At 35.8% G+C, this 18002-nt stretch overlaps 1 protein-coding gene across 1 annotated transcript in view; it reads left to right on the top strand.

Annotated features, from left to right (window-relative positions):
• Positions 1-16467, top strand: part of LOC123689066 (titin) — a 32515-nt gene extending 16048 nt beyond the window's left edge. The window contains exons 3-4 of the mRNA XM_045627861.1: positions 6725-8028; positions 8167-16467. Of these exons, the coding sequence (XP_045483817.1) occupies positions 6725-8028; positions 8167-16286 (9424 nt within the window). The 3' untranslated portion in view covers positions 16287-16467. The remainder of the gene's footprint in view (positions 1-6724; positions 8029-8166) is intronic.
• Positions 16468-18002: the final 1535 nt, after the last annotated feature.

The following is an 18002-nucleotide window of genomic DNA, read 5'->3' as shown; positions in this document are numbered from 1 at the left end:
GATTTTGGTAGTTTCAGATATTCTGCGTAACTTGTAGTATTTTTCCTCCATATAGTGTCGAAAGTTTCAGTAATTCCCCAGGCTAAAGGCCGTCGTTTCGGTATTTATGATTGTTTATGTTTACCATATGCGTGTGTTAGTGATAATCGAAGAAAGGGTGCCCGCCGTCCGATGCAGGTTGCTGGGTGCCCATAAAGAAATCTCGTGCCGACAAAGGGATAATTATTACCTATGACTTATTTACTCATAAAGAATCGTGTAATGGCAATCTGTCTATTTCATACCGATTGCAACGTTCGGAAACTTGTATAAATTGCAAGAAAGAAGTTTGGAAAAAACGCCCTTTTAGAGTGGCGCCCGCGTGCGGAGCACGCGTTGCGGGGGGTATGTATAATGGTAAAAGGTAAATTATGTAAATGAGGAATGCAATAACGAGCATTGAAATTCGATTTGGGTGATTCAACAGAATTTAGAATTTACATTTTTGCTGGACATGCTTTTCAAGGTGAGCCTTCTTTCACAAGCTGCTACTGGTGATAGAAATAAAGATGTTTATTTCATAATTAAACAGTTTAAATTACAGGGGCATTATTATTATAAGGTGTGTGAATAAGTCTTTCCCGTTTTTTTTCAAATTTTGAGCCTTTATTGTGAAAAAATGGTTACAAATGAATTATTGAAAGTATTGGCCATCGCTAGCTACAACTTTTCCCCATCTTTCTGGCAACATACGAATCCCGTTGCGAAAAAATTCGACCGGTTTGGCCTCTATCCAGTCATCCACCCATTTTTTGGCTTCCTCGTAGGAATGGAAGTGCTGGTCAGCCAGGCCATGCGTCATCGATCTGAAGAGATGGTAATCAGACGGAGCAATGTCTGGACTATACGGCGGGTGGGGTAGGACTTCCCATTTGAGCGTTTCTAAGTATGTTTTCACCGGCTGTGCAACATGTGGGCGAGCATTGTCATGTTGCAAAATAACTTTGTCGTGCCTGTCGGAGTATTGTGGCCGTTTTTCTCGCAGTGCGCTGCTCAAACGCATCAATTGTCGTCGATAGACCTCGCCTGTGATCCTTTCATTCGGTTTCAGAAGCTCATGGTAAACCACACCTAGCTGGTCCCACCATATACAGAGCATGAGCTTGGCGTCATGAATATTTGGCTTGGCCGTCGATGATGATGCATGGCCGGGTAGTCCCCATGATTTTCTTCGCTTCTGATTATCGTAACGGATCCACTTTTCATCGCCAGTCACGATACGATGCAGAAAACCCTTTCTTTTATGTCGCTGAAGCAGCTGTTCGCAAGTGAAAAAACGCCGTTCGACGTCTCTCAGCTTCAGTTCGTACGGCACCCAATTTCCTTGCTTTTGGATCATTCCCATGGCTTTCAAACGCTTGGAAATGGTTGTTCGGTCAACTCCCAATGCTTCAGCAAGTTCTTCTTGCGTTTGACACGAATCTTCATCAAGCAAAGTCGCTAATTCTTGATCTTCAAAGATTTGCGGCCGCCTGGAACGCTCCTTGTCTTCCACGTCGAAATCGCCACTTTTGAAGCGTCGAAACCATCCGCGAACACTTGAATCATCGACACAACCTTCTCCATAAGCTTCCCGAAGCAACCGATGCGCCTCGGCAGCAGATTTCTTCAAATTGAACCAATAAAGTGAAACTTCCCGCTAATGACATCGACTCGGCTCAAATTTCGACATTTTCACGATTTCAAAAATTTATGATGCGAAAAAATTTCAACTAATGTGTTAGTGTGGAATTGTTGATAGATGAATAAGCTTTGATTATGACATATGTCACCATAAATACTCGCACAGTATTGGTGGCGCCATCTCTTACAAAAAACGGGAAAGACTTATTCACACACCTGATATTATCTTCATTTGTCCATTAAAAATTTGTGACAACCATTGCAAATCAATTTGTAGTGTAGTGGATTTACATGGGACAAACAAGAAGAGGATGCATAGAGCCGTATCTAGGTACTATTGTGCTAGTGGCAATATATTAGACAACGCCCCCCATTTTCGGAGATTCTCCATCAACCATTTTCTCATAGTATTTTTTTTTCATAATTTAAGTCATATATTTTCGTTAAAGTTTTAAAATATTACACAATATCATACAGGGTATATATGAATAGTTTCGAAAAAATTCAGGGAATTTTGTGTGAATTTTTTGACTTTCAAGAAAAAAATTAGAAACTACTTTTCGAGCGCCATCTTTAGGAAGCTGTAACTAAGCGGGAAGGGGCTCAAAAATAAAAGGTTTATATGAAAGACCCTGCCTACTTTTCGACAAGGAATCACTCCCTAATTTTTTCCGCAACACATAAACACCCTGTATATATAAACTTATTTTTATTGAAACCATTGAAATACACATTTCATATACATAAAGGGCCATCGCTAGCCAAATTGCCGCCCTAGGCAAATACCCAATTTGCCGCCAGGGCAGTCAACTCTGCAGAATGCAAAAAAATTATTTTGGGTTATAGGGGTCTTCTACCGAAATATGGAAAAATTGAAGGCGACTGTTTGTAAAATTTTAATAATAATAATATAGAAAAAATATCAAACAAAACCAACAAGTTCAAACTTATACAAAAAATAAAATCATTTTAGGATTGGTAAGTAACAATAATAAGAATACATGAATGACTAGAACAAAAAATGAAAGTATCTGTCCGGAAAAAATATTCAACGAATTATTTAGAAATTAACTTTTTGATCATTTGAATAAGTGATCGAAGTTATACATTATTTCCAGTTTTTGAACCAAAGAGGAAAAAAAAAGAATTAAATATAACGAGTTCGATAAGTTTTCATCAAATTATGCCGTGAATTGTAAAGAATCGAAAAGATGAAGTTCGCTACCAATACCTTTCATATTTCATAATATTATTCAATAAGGACCCGCTCTAGCGTTTCTGCCGCCCTGGCAAAAATACAAGTCGACGCCCTTGCACCTCAGGGTGAGATTTTTTATAAAAAGTTAAAAAGGTTTTATGGACGGAAAATGTATTGAGTGTAATTATTTCTAATGAATTCAAATTTGGTCAAAAAAGATTACTAATTGATAAACTACTCAAGAAATTAATAAAAATTGTTGAACAGAAAAGATAAAAATTCTATTTCTAGAATATATTTGGTTTTTCCATGAATTGTTCGTAAACTCGCATTAGGTCACAAAAATCTACCCTTGATTTCAGCAGCTGGTATTACGTAAACAAAACCGATCTTTGACAGAGGGATTAGATTAGAGGCAATAAGGTGATAAAACTGTGAATAGAAACCAATTGCTAGTTATGAAAAGAAGCGAGGATTTCTTATAAAAGCACCGAATTTCAGAATTGTACCTAGCATTTTTACAAGTAAGACAAAGTACCTTATCAAGTATCTGAAAAAGTATCTTCAGATAGTTATTTGCATTCTTTTTTTTTTTTGAAGTATCTCAAGATACCTTCGCAAAAAAGTATCTTATTTTGTATCTAGATATTTTTACAAAGTAATTTTGACGTCTTTGTCAACTTTATTTTAAAATATAATTGATTTAGAAAATTTGAAAAATTATTCTAATTTCCAAACAGCATTAAAAAAAAGAAGTCTTCAATCGGAGAAAAATCACGGTGAAAGTAAAAAAAATCTATTCAATACATTCTTCAAGTAATTTAGTAGATTTCTCGGAAAAAGTAGAAAATACCTTCCTCCTCTAGAATAGGCTCTGCGGTTTCAGGTTCTTCTGCTGAGTTCCGACTTTATAAAACGGTTAAACATTTTGTTTTTCAATCTTCAATCATCTTGGAATTCGGATTTCTGAAAAAAAATTTCCTCAAGGGGCAATTGAAAGTTCCGGGCGAAGGAGGTAAAGCATGAGAACATTTTAGAAAAATATTATCTTGAAATTATTGCTTTCTCATTAGGCACCTCACATTGGGATATGCGAATTTTTGTTCATAAAGTAGAATATCATAACTGAATCTAAGCGCCCCAATTTTCCTCCAGGGGGCGCCTGGACAGTTTTGGGGCTCACTGTCACCCCGGAAACGTACCTGAAAGAAACATGAATCATATTTCTTTGGGAACATTATATTATCAAATAAATAAATATGATTTGTTCTATTAAGTATATCTTAGAATCCAATGCTTCAAAAGTAAGTACTTTTTTTTTTTTATGATGAAAATGAGATATGGAAATACTAGGAATTTTGCATTTACACATGCTGAAAACCATAATGTACGGTTTTCAGCATGTGTAAATGCAAAATTCCTAGTATTTCCATATCTCATTTTCATCATCAAAAAAATTATATCTAGAAAATTTTATCAAAATTGGAAAAGATTTGTAAAATTTGAGGTTGGTACAAGGATGTGCGGACACACAGACCGACATCCAGACACGAGAATTGTTCACACACGAGAAATATATTTTGCTTATTGACATTTTGAAATAAGACACCAAAAATTTTTTCCATCCCAAAAGTCTCCACTACTTTCGGTTGACTCGAAAACAAAATGTAATCTGCGAAGTTGTCACATTGGCCGGCCTTCCAACGGCAACTAAAACAGCACAAGCTATGTGAAATCAGTATAATTTTGACGATGATTATATTATTAATGTACAGTAACCGAGGCGCTGTGGAGTAGACCGACACCAAACTTACAATAAGCATTGGAGTATTATAATTATCTCAATGTATCAAATCGGATGATGATAAAATTTTCAGTTATAATATCACAAGAGCATGAGCAATATTCGATTATACACCGATTCACGAGACGCGAAATATCACCAGAGGGCAGCTCGAGTGGTGTTTCGCGAACTACGTCGAGTAAAGTGGTTCGTATAATCGAAATATATTGTCTATGCTCGAGTTGGTATTCGTTACGATTATATAACGAATAATTTCAATAACTTTAATCAAAGCACTGCATCCTGATAATTCAATGACATTTCACTGAGATTAAATTCTATTTTTTGGCGAACGAAAAGGCTTGGGCAGAATTAAAAAAAAACGCGATATGATTAGAACGCCCATAAATAATATTTTGATGAGAGCTAGGAAATATCGAGAAAGGACTTCTTTTCCAGATTTTTTTTCGATACTTCCCATTCAATACTGTGTTATGAAATCAGAATACATCAAATATTATCACAAAAAGGATAAAAACAGGACCGTATTTCAAAAAAGTTACATAACACATGAATTATTTCGTTAGCTACTCCTTTGAAAAAGGTTTGCCATTCAAAGTAAAGATTGAATTCATTAGACTAAATTATGTATTTTTTCATGACAATTACGATATTTCTCTAAAACGTGTAAAGAATATAGATTTCGAAGTCTAAAGGAAGAACTCAATAGTCTGTGTACTGCCCTGAAAATATTTAAATTACTTTAATCGTTTTTAAGGGCTGCATGAGACAAATAAACTCACAAAATTTGAGCAAAATAGAACAGCTGATTCTCAAGTTATGAAGATCATAAATTTAGGCCAATTCGCATGAATCACTCTGTATTTCCGAAACTAACAGTCTTAGGATTCAAAACAAGTTACTTTTCTGAAAGGCCTGGATAACCTGCATGCACCACTAGGATGTGCCCAGTCACTCATGTTACAACAAGTACCTATAACCTAAAACAAGATGCAGAATAGGCTCCTATTCCTTCACGAATGCGAAATTCGAAAACGAGCCACAAAGGAGCGACGAAATCGATTCAACACCGCAGAGAAATTGCGAATAATGTTGCAAATCATTTCACAATATACAAATTACATTATATTGACAATTGACGTGTGTAGAAATTTGACAGGATCGGAACTCAGTGCAGACAACCAAAAAAGGATAAATATAACTGAAAACAATGCTGTAATGCAGTTCATTACAGTACTGTTTTTAGAACTGTAATGAACTCATTACGATACTAAGATAAGATAAAATAGAGAAAAAACTTTTTAACCGCATAATTTCTTCAAGTTATATCGTTTCATAGTCATAAATCCTTTTATTCCAGATTATCATGTTTTTCTTTTATTTATTTATTTACAAATATGTACATATGAGAGAAATACCCAAAATATATGTAGGGTGAACAATCTATTCATAGTATTTCTTCAAAGTTTTCCTAAAACAATTTAAGTAACAATTGAAGATGTCGATCTCTTTTGAATGTGAGTTACAGGTACATCCGACACATGCTACATACCGGGGTGTTTCCTCTTGAATTCGTTCTGTAATTTTGGACCCTGAAAACAGGTTGATCTCTCTCCCTCTCTTCTCCTAAATTTAAATCTAATCTCTCTATCTTTCCCTGAATTGAAGGAAACGAATATCACGTTCTTGACAAAATATGTTCATCGTGAACTTTTCGGCATTACACAAAGAAATGAATTATAAAAGATAATTTGGAGTATAATAAGTTTTTTTACTCACGTCTATTATTTAAAAATTTGGAATGATATTTGTTTCTTTTCACGTGGATTCCGATGGAGACAACCACAAAACGAAAAATATAACTGAAAACAATACAGTACTGTAGTGAGTAGTTAGTACTGTAATAAACTCATTACGTTACTGAAATAGAGTAAAAATAATATCATACATAAATATAGGTTAATTAAAAAACTAGGGTACAATGCATATGAATATTGTTACTAGGAGAAATATTAACAGCAATGGAATTCACTTAAGTTTATATTCTCTTCATTTTTCAGACGTCATACTTGCCCTCACAACCCGGAAAACTATAATGATCACCTACATCTTGATGGTCCTTTCATTGGAGCTCCCAAAGATGAATATAATGCAACGTATGGTGAAAGAGCTCCCATGAAGATTCCTAAAGATAACTTAAAAGTTGAAGGTGATTTCGCGAAAAGGGAACCAAGTAAATGGCAACCGGGAGAACGAGAACCAATTCGTAGACCTCAAGATAATCTCCATCCCGAGGGAGATTTTTTTAAGAGGAAACCTGAAATTTGGCAACCTGGGGAAAGAGAACCAATAAGAAAACCACAAGATAATCTGAAACTTGAAGGAGATTTTCCTCAAAGATCAACAGAAAAATGGAGACCAGCAGAAAGAATTTCAATGAAAAAACCAGATGACCATCTTGGTCCAGAAGAGGGAGAATTCGAAAAAAGGCATCCAGAAACATGGCAACCTGGTGATAGAGCACCTATTAAAAAACCACATGATAATTTAAGGCTTGAGGGAGACTTCACGAAAAGAATAGCAGAGGAATTCATTCCTGCGGAAAGACCACAACCGAATAAACCAAAGGATAATCTTCACCCAGAAGGTGATTTTGAAAAGAGACTTCCAGCGCAGTTTGAACCATCACCAAGACCATCTATGAAAAAACCAGAAGATAATCTTCGACCAGAAGGTGAATTCCAAAAGAGAACGCCAGTAGAATTTATTCCTGCAGAAAGACCAAATCAGATAAAACCAGAAGACAATTTACGACCAGAAGGAAAATTTGAAAGGAGAACCCCAGAAAAGTTTGAACCTGCAGAAAGACAAAAACAAAAAAAACCAGAAGATAATTTGCGACCTGAAGGTGAATTTCAGAAGAGAACAACAGAACAGTTTATTCCTGCAGAAAGACCTAAGCCGAAGAAACCTGTTGATAATCTACGGCCAGAAGGAGAATTTGAAAAGAGATCTCCAGAAAAGTTCATACCTGCAGATAGGCCAGTGCTGAAAAAACCAGAGGACAACTTACGACCAGAAGGTGATTTCGAGGGTAGAACACCGCAAAAGTTTATACCTGCAGATAGACCTCAACAGAAAAAACCTGAGGATAATTTAAGAATAGAGGGTGAATTCGAGAAGAGAGAACCTGAGAAATTCATTCCTGCTGAACGCCCCGTACAAATAAAGCCAGTCGATAATCTTCGACCGGAGGGGAAATTCACAAGTATTCAAAAAACAGATGATTATAAAATTGAAAAAATTGAAAGAAGAGAACTTATTCGGCATGAAGATAACCTCACTATAGGAGGAGAATTTATTGGTGAGTTCCCGAAAAATCTTTCAGTATATTTTTATCTTCTTTTTTTTGTCTTCTTATTTCACAAAATTCAATGTTATCATTGAGGTGCCACTTTTAAGACATGAATTTTTACTTACTCATGCTAATATTATTTTACAGATGTAACTACCTCACAGGTTGACTTCACCGAGCATCGAACTGAAAAGGAGAAACCGATACGTCGTAATACTTTTACCAAAATTGAAGGAGATTTTTCTTCAGATACTACTAGTAGAAGTGAATATATTGATTTTACTTCTATGATAGAAAATATTTCGATTGAAAAAAGAAGAGATAATTTGTCCCTTGAAGGTAAAATGGTTTTTGATACTTCTCACACCGACGAATATACAGAAAAAACAACTCCTGTTCAAAGAAGAAGGAGAACTTGGACGAAAGAAGATGTCGAAAAATTTTACTCCCAAGAAAGCACTGAAGTTATAACAACATCACATGAAGATTATAGAAAATTCAATATAAAAGATATCAGTGAAACAAGAGAACAAATCGTTATTAGGAGTGATAATTTAAAATCAGATGGCCCCTTTGAAGGCATACCGAAAACCAAGGAAGACTACACACCAAAACAAATTGAGAGACATATTATTAAAAAACCTCTTGACAATTTGAAGACAGAAGGAGACTTTACCAAACGAACTCAAGAGGAATTTGTTCCAGCGGAACGACCTGAGATAATGAAACCGAAGGACAATTTGTTCATGGAAGGTATTATTGAAACCCCAGATAAACCAGAATATCGTTCAGCAGACAGGCCAATACAGAAAAAACCTAAAAACAACCTTTTCCCGGAAGGGGAATTCGAAAAAAGAACTATAGAAAAATTTATTCCTGCTGAGATACCTAAGCAGAAGAGGCCAAAAGATAATCTATATATGGAGGGTGATTTTGAGAGGCCACAAAAACCGGAATATCAACCTGCTGATAGACCGAAACAGACTAAACCCCAAGATAATCTTATTTCAGAGGGTGACTTCGAGAGAAGAATACCAGAAAAATTTGTTCCTGCTGAAAGACCTAAGCAGAAGCGACCACAAGATAATCTTCACATGGAGGGTGATTTTGAAGAACCTCAGAAACCAGAATATCATTACGCAGAAAGGCCAAAGCAGATAAGACCAGAAGACAACCTTCACCCAGAAGGAGACTTCGTTAAAAGAACTCCTGACAAATTTGTTCCTGCAGATATACCTAAACCCAAGAAACCAAAAGATAATCTGTTCATGGAAGGTGAGTTTGAAACTCCAGAAAAACCCAAATATCGTCCTGCAGAAAGACCAAAACAGATAAAACCAGAAGACAATCTTCACCCAGAGGGAGATTTCGTTAAAAGAACTCCTGATAAATTTATTCCTGCAGATATACCGAGACCCAAAAAACCTAAAGATAATTTGTTCATGGAAGGTGAGTTCGAAACTCCAGAAAAACCGAAATATCGTCCTGCTGAAAGACCGAAGCAGAAAAAACCTCAAGATAATCTTTATATGGAAGGTGATTTTGAAGAACCTCAAAAACCGGAGTATCGTCCTGCAGAAAGACCAAAGCAGATAAGACCAGAAGACAACCTTCACCCAGAGGGAGATTTCGTTAAAAGAACTCCTGATAAATTTGTTCCTGCAGATATACCTAAACCCAATAAACCAAAAGATAATCTATTCATGGAAGGTGAGTTTGAAACTCCAGAAAAACCGAAATATCGTCCTGCTGAAAGACCGAAGCAGAAAAAGCCCCAAGATAATCTTTATATGGAGGGTGATTTTGAAGAACCTAAAAAACCTGAATATCATTATGCAGAAAGACCAAAGCAGATAAGACCAGAAGACAACCTTCACCCAGAAGGAGATTTCGTTAGAAGAACTCCTGACAAATTTGTTCCTGCAGATATACCTAAACCTAATAAACCAAAAGATAATCTGTTCATGGAAGGTGAGTTTGAAACTCCAGAAAAACCAAAATATCGTCCCGCTGAAAGACCGAAGCAGAAAAAACCCCAAGATAATCTTTATATGGAGGGTGATTTCGAAGAACCTCAAAAACCAGAATATCGTCCTGCAGAAAGACCAAAGCAGATAAGACCAGAAGACAACCTTCACCCAGAGGGAGATTTCGTTAAAAGAACTCCTGATAAATTTGTTCCTGCAGAAATACCGAAACCCAATAAACCAAAAGATAATCTGTTCATGGAAGGTGAGTTTGAAACTCCAGAAAAACCGAAATATCGTCCTGCTGAAAGACCGAAGCAGAAAAAACCTCAAGATAATCTTTATATGGAGGGTGAATTTGAAGAACCTCAAAAACCGGAATATCGTCCTGCAGAAAGACCTAAGCAGATAAGACCAGAAGACAACCTTCACCCAGAGGGAGATTTCGTTAGAAGAACTCCTGATAAGTTTGTTCCTGCAGATATACCTAAACCTAATAAACCAAAAGATAATCTGTTTATGGAAGGTGAGTTTGAAACTCCAGAAAAACCAAAATATCGTCCCGCTGAAAGACCGAAGCAGAAAAAACCCCAAGATAATCTTTATATGGAGGGTGAATTTGAAGAACCTCAAAAACCGGAATATCGTCCTGCAGAAAGACCAAAGCAGATAAGACCAGAAGACAACCTTCACCCAGAGGGAGATTTCGTTAGAAGAACTCCTGATAAATTTGTTCCTGCAGATATACCTAAACCTAATAAACCAAAAGATAATCTGTTCATGGAAGGTGAGTTTGAAACTCCAGAAAAACCAAAATATCGTCCCGCTGAAAGACCGAAGCAGAAAAAACCCCAAGATAATCTTTATATGGAGGGTGATTTCGAAGAACCTCAAAAACAAGAATATCGTCCTGCAGAAAGACCGAAGCAGAAAAAACCCCAAGATAATCTTTATATGGAGGGTGATTTCGAAGAACCTCAAAAACCAGAATATCGTCCTGCAGAAAGACCTAAGCAGATAAGACCAGAAGACAACCTTCACCCAGAGGGAGATTTCGTTAAAAGAACTCCTGATAAATTTGTTCCTGCAGAAATACCGAAACCCAATAAACCAAAAGATAATCTGTTCATGGAAGGTGAGTTTGAAACTCCAGAAAAACCAAAATATCGTCCCGCTGAAAGACCGAAGCAGAAAAAACCCCAAGATAATCTTTATATGGAGGGTGAATTTGAAGAACCTCAAAAACCGGAATATCGTCCTGCAGAAAGACCAAAGCAGATAAGACCAGAAGACAACCTTCACCCAGAGGGAGATTTCGTTAGAAGAACTCCTGATAAATTTGTTCCTGCAGATATACCTAAACCTAATAAACCAAAAGATAATCTGTTCATGGAAGGTGAGTTTGAAACTCCGGAAAAACCAAAATATCGTCCCGCTGAAAGACCGAAGCAGAAAAAACCCCAAGATAATCTTTATATGGAGGGTGATTTCGAAGAACCTCAAAAACCAGAATATCGTCCTGCAGAAAGACCAAAGCAGATAAAACCAGAAGACAACCTTCACCCAGAAGGAGATTTCGTTAAAAGAACTCCTGATAAATTTGTTCCTGCAGAAATACCGAAACCCAATAAACCAAAAGATAATCTGTTCATGGAAGGTGAGTTTGAAACTCCAGAAAAACCGAAATATCGTCCTGCTGAAAGACCGAAGCAGAAAAAGCCCCAAGATAATCTTTATATGGAGGGTGATTTTGAAGAACCTCAAAAACCTGAATATCATTATGCAGAAAGACCAAAGCAGATAAGACCAGAAGACAACCTTCACCCAGAAGGAGATTTCGTTAGAAGAACTCCTGACAAATTTGTTCCTGCAGATATACCTAAACCTAATAAACCAAAAGATAATCTGTTCATGGAAGGTGAGTTTGAAACTCCAGAAAAACCAAAATATCGCCCCGCTGAAAGACCGAAGCAGAAAAAACCCCAAGATAATCTTTATATGGAGGGTGAATTTGAAGAACCTCAAAAACCGGAATATCGTCCTGCAGAAAGACCAAAGCAGATAAGACCAGAAGACAACCTTCACCCAGAGGGAGATTTCGTTAGAAGAACTCCTGATAAATTTGTTCCTGCAGATATACCTAAACCTAATAAACCAAAAGATAATCTGTTCATGGAAGGTGAGTTTGAAACTCCAGAAAAACCGAAATATCATCCTGCTGAAAGACCGAAGCAGAAAAAACCTCAAGATAATCTTTATATGGAGGGTGATTTTGAAGAACCTCAAAAACCAGAATATCGTCCTGCAGAAAGACCAAAGCAGATAAGACCAGAAGACAACCTTCACCCAGAAGGAGATTTCGTTAGAAGAACTCCTGACAAATTTGTTCCTGCAGATATACCTAAACCTAATAAACCAAAAGATAATCTGTTCATGGAAGGTGAGTTTGAAACTCCAGAAAAACCGAAATATCGTCCTGCTGAAAGACCGAAGCAGAAAAAACCTCAAGATAATCTTTATATGGAGGGTGATTTTGAAGAACCTCAAAAACCAGAATATCGTCCTGCAGAAAGACCAAAGCAGATAAGACCAGAAGACAACCTTCACCCAGAAGGAGATTTCGTTAAAAGAACTCCTGATAAATTTGTTCCTGCAGATATACCGAAACCCAAAAAACCAAAAGATAATCTGTTCATAGAAGGTGAGTTTGAAACTCCAGAAAAATTGGAGTATCTTCCTGCTGAAAGACCGAAGCAGAAAAAACCAGAAGATAATCTTCATCCAGAGGGTGATTTCGAGAGAAGACGACTGGAACCTTTCGTTCCTGCAGAGAGACCTAAGCAGAAGAGACCCCAAGATAATCTCCATCCAGAAGGCGAATTCGATAGGCCGGATATCATTGAAGTTGGTCCTTGTGAATTGAGGCGGTCAATCAAACGGTCCGATAATTTAAAACTTGAGGGATCAATGAATATGACAAGAAAAGATGAATATAATATAACACGAGGAATTCGAGATGATATTGTTATTAGGAAGGATAATCTTCGAATGGAAGGGGAATTTACAGATGTTCGTTCACGAGATGATTACAGAGTTTCGAAAGGTAAACGATCCGAAATGGTTATTCATCGAGATAATCTCAAATTACAAGGTGAGTTCAATGAAGTTAGAAGACGAGATGAATTCGTCACAGTTTCTGAGAGACAGGAGATAATCAAACATGAAGATAATTTGTATTTAGAAGGTAGCATTTCATTACCAGCAAAAATTGAATATATTCCCTCAGAGAGACCTATTATGAAAAAACCAATAGATAACTTAAAACTGGAAGGGGAATTTGAACGAAAGAGATCTGATGAGTTCACTCCTGCTCAAAGACCAGAGCAGATAAAACCTCACGATAACCTATACCCAGAAGGTGAGTTCTTGATACCAGAAAAGCCTGGATACCATCCTGCGGAAAGGGTAACACCAAAAGTCCCGACTGACAATTTAAAGAGCGAGGGTGATTTCGATCGGCCAGAAAAGCCGATTTATAGACCAGCAGAACGTCCTGCACAAAAAAAATATCAAGATAACTTGCGACCTCAAGGCGAGTTTGAAAAAAGAACCCCACAAAAATTCATACCCGCCGAGATACCTAAACAAAAAAAACCTAAAGATAATCTTCGGATACCTGAAGGAAATTTTGAAAACAGAACTCCTGAAAAGTTCGTTCCTGCTGAAAGACTTGAGCAGAAAAGGCCTGAAGACCATCTTAAACTTGAAGGAAGTTTCGAAAGAAGAACTCCTGAAAAGTATATACCGGCGGAAAAACCCAAGCAGAAAAGACCACAAGATAATTTATTCATGGAAGGTGATTTTGACATGCCTGATAAACCAGGTTATTCTCCAGCAGAAAGACCTAAGCAAAAAATACCCCAAGATAACTTGAAACTTGAAGGCGACTTCGTATCGAGAAAAACTGATAAATATGTTCCTACTGAAAGGCCGAAGCAGATAAAACCTGTCGATAATCTCAAACCTCTTGATGGTGAGTTCGAGAAAAGAACACAAGAAAAATTCTTCACTCCAGAAAGATCAATTCCCATAAAACCTAAGGATAATCTCAAACTGGAAGGTGATTTTGTCAGGAGAACACCTGATAGGTATGAATCAACCGAACGACCAATACAAATAAAACCAGAAGATAATCTTAAACCGTCCGAAGAAGATTTTCCAAAGAGAATAATAGAATCCTTTATTCCTTCAGAAAAACAAAAACAATATAAGCCACAAGATAATATCAAACCTTCTGATGGCAAATTTGAAAAAAGACTCACGGAAAAATTCATACCGGCTGATAGACAAAGTCAGAAAAAACCGAAAGATAACTTGCGAAATGAAGGAGAATTCGATAGACCAGAAATCATCGAACTTGGACCTTGTGAATTACGTCGTCCAATTAAACATAAAGATAACCTCCGTTTGGAAGGAGAACATGACATGAGAAGAAAGACAATATCAGTTAATAGTAGAATAAGTCGTGAAAATGAAGACCTAACAAAACATAATATAAATCGAATTGATGTTCTCAGAGTTAATAGTCAGCGGAATGATGTTATCAATGTGAGTGACCTTGTTGACTCGAAAAGGGATACTAGAGTTACTGATAGTGTTGAATCATATCGTGAAACTTCTACTGATAATTCCAAAATCAGGGAAGATAGCAGCACTGTCAATGTGGCGAACAAACAAGTAACAATTACTGAAAGAAGAACGGTAATAAATAAACAAGAACATAACGAAAGTAATCAACAAAGTTTCACTGAGAAAATAACAGATAAATTTGTATCGCCCAATGTATCATCAGATAATATATCTATTGAATTGAATCGATCAATATCGCCCGGTCAGAATCATAGTCGATCTACTATCGTTCAAAATATGGATAATACGATATCTCGAGGAAATACTCGATTTTCTTCAGAAGATAAGAGTACAGAATATAATCAATTGAAAAAACCCAGAGATAGTTTGAATATTAAGGAAGAACGTTATGAATTTAACAATAGGAAAGTTGAAACAATTACAAAAATTTCCAATGCTGCAGATAAGACTTCAAATACTCTTGTTTCAAAAAATGTTGCAGCAGGTGCTAATCGGAAACGTCATATGGAATCTTCATTTTCTCTTGGTTCTGACATTTCAGTTATGAAAACGACTAATCAAATTGACCGCATGAACGTAGAAAAACATTCCAAAAATATAATTAATCAAAAGAGTATCGTTATTAAGACGAAAGAAATGAAACACTTGAATACTGACAAAAATGATCAACATTCAATTTCAAGAAATACTAAAATGGTAAAAAATTCACCTGAAATTAATTCCGAAATAGACTTAAGTCAGAGTTCGAAAACTATCAATACAACTAGCAATAATGCAACCAATAGGTCTATTACCGTGAATTCTAATATTTCTGAAAATATTGATTCTCATTCTAATATAAGACACACTGTGAAATCAAATGATTGCAAACAAAATAAACAATCATCAAATATTTTGCAAACAAATACAAGAGTTCTTGATATTAATAATAGTATTAATAAAGTAAACCAAGATAACAAAGGATTAATGGATATTTCGAATATATCTCAGTCTTCCAGCAATTCAAATATTTCACAGCATACTGCAACAAATCAAGTCATTAATCATCACCATCGTAAGAGTATTGTGACCAACTCTGAAGACGTAAATAATCAAATTCTTTATCGTAAAGGTATTCACACATCTTCGGAAGCTCTACATGCTACAAGCAAATCGGCTTTAGATATGCGGAAATCTATATGTAATTTACACAATCAAGGTCAAAGCCATGTTCAACATGAACGTCGTAGTTTGAGCTCTATACACAGGTCGAATCAAGAAGCTAAAGAGCAGAACAGAAGAAGTCTTCAACATAGTAGTTCTTCGAATCAATACCAAGTTATAGAGCGGCCACAAAAAATTATTCGGAGGGATAATTTATCTGTTGGTGGACATTTCTATGGTCAGTCTGAAGCAAGATCATATGGACAATTCACCCAGGAAAAGAATATCCATTCTGTTGAAAAAGTGACTAGAAGGTCGAATGTTTCTAACATCTCTCTTGGAGAAAACAATGTGGATATTGTAACTTCGTACAAGAGGGAATATTTGCCAAGGAACGTAGGACTTTGTCCGGCTTCTTTAGTGGACACTCCAAAGGGTCCGTTCAAACATACAAGAGATACTAAATCTCATAAATTCTATGCTCCAGTGATTTCTCCTACTAAATGATGTTAACTTACTTTGTATTGCAATGTATTGCATGTATTGCAAATTTAGCTTACTGCCTATACTCAACTTCATTTTTTATTCTACGAAATATTCAAGGTATATGTTAAACGTTATTTTATTCTGTTGAAAATGTCTGAAGATGCTTCTACTAATACATGAATAAAAGTAAATTTCTTTTAAATTCAGTTTTATTGATGAGTTTCTTCCTGAGTAGGTATTGACATTCACAGGGCGAGATTTGTGCAAGTGCTTGAACAAGAGATTCGTGTTTTTCCTTCACCATTCAATTAGATTGGTCTCGGCTGTTGAAAATCCATAAAATGATATATTTTACAGAAAATCTCGTAAATGGTTTATCGAAAAAAACAGATTTTTCATTGATGTGATAAATCTTCTATGAGCACAAAATTTTATCGACATCTAGTTCTTAATTATAACCAAGTCTTCAATCTGCATTATACTGAGGCTTGTCCAGCCCGGCTGGACTAGCCTCTCGACCAGCCTGGTGTGTGCATAAGTGCATATTGCTTTAAAACCATGCAATTCATTTGTTGAGCCGGTCTGGACTAGCCCCAGTATAATGCAGGCTTAAAAGTAAGTTGAACGCTCACTAATGAATATTTGACCAATTGTTCTTGAAAAAATTATCTGTGAAAATCAAATAATTGGGTACTCTAGCTAAATGCAACTCTAACCCATAAAAATTAAAATTTGCCATATTTTTACGTCTCGAATTTCAGAATTGAAGCACTAACCGACTTAGTTTGGAAATGAAGTTATTTGAATGAGCTCACCTGAATTCCTACAATTTGATCACAAATCACCGAGTTTTGGCACATCTCTGATACTATGAAGCTACTTCATTAAAGTAAACATTCTGTTTTGAATCACTATCGAAACCCGTATTTAACAAAGTTCTCAAAATAGTCTATACTACATAATATTATAAAAAAGTAACTTTTCTATATGTTTGTTGTGAATGGGCAATGGGCTCAATAACTATTGAATAAATTTCAAAAATATTTTCACCTGTCGAAAGTTATACTACCGCGTAACATAGGCCAAGTTTTATACCAATATTCTCATGAGAAAGGGATCTACGTGAGTAAAATGTTCTACAAAAATGATTGTTTTTAGTAGATCTTATAAATAATCTGGACACCATATATCTATCTTTCATAAATAAGTCAAAATTTGGCATTTTGTATGAAAATAATATAGAAAATTAAATGGTGATTTTCGAGCATCATTATGAGACAAGCGTTTGAATCTTTACTAATGAAATTTGTTCCTCTTCTTCGTAATCTTTTTCTTATCCTCCATGCTGTCCAGTCTTGAGCTATCTGAAAACATCTATTTCCCGCATTTTGCCTTATATCATTAAGTCATCTTCTCTGTGGTATACCCTAACTTCCTTTTTTATTGTTTGCGAACGATCTCAAGTTATTCAAGATTATAAAGACCTTACACCATTGTTTTTTGTTGCAAGAAGATCTCAACAATGTTGCTAGATGGTGTATCGATAATACAATGCATTTCAATATCGAAAAATGTAATGTGATAAGATTTTTCAGAATCAAGTCTCCGATTCAGTACGATTATTAATAATAATAATAAACAATCTTTATTTCAAATGATCCTTACACAAAAAACAAGTGAAATTGTGTCAACATGTACAAAAATATTCCCTAAGTCTTATTATTATTAACAGTTCTT

The sequence above is a fragment of the Harmonia axyridis genome, chromosome 1, assembly GCF_914767665.1.
Source record: "Harmonia axyridis chromosome 1, icHarAxyr1.1, whole genome shotgun sequence".
Classification (NCBI taxonomy): Eukaryota; Metazoa; Arthropoda; class Insecta; order Coleoptera; family Coccinellidae; genus Harmonia; species Harmonia axyridis.
Note: the sequence above shows the minus strand (reverse complement) of the source record. Positions and strands in the feature narration are given on the sequence as shown.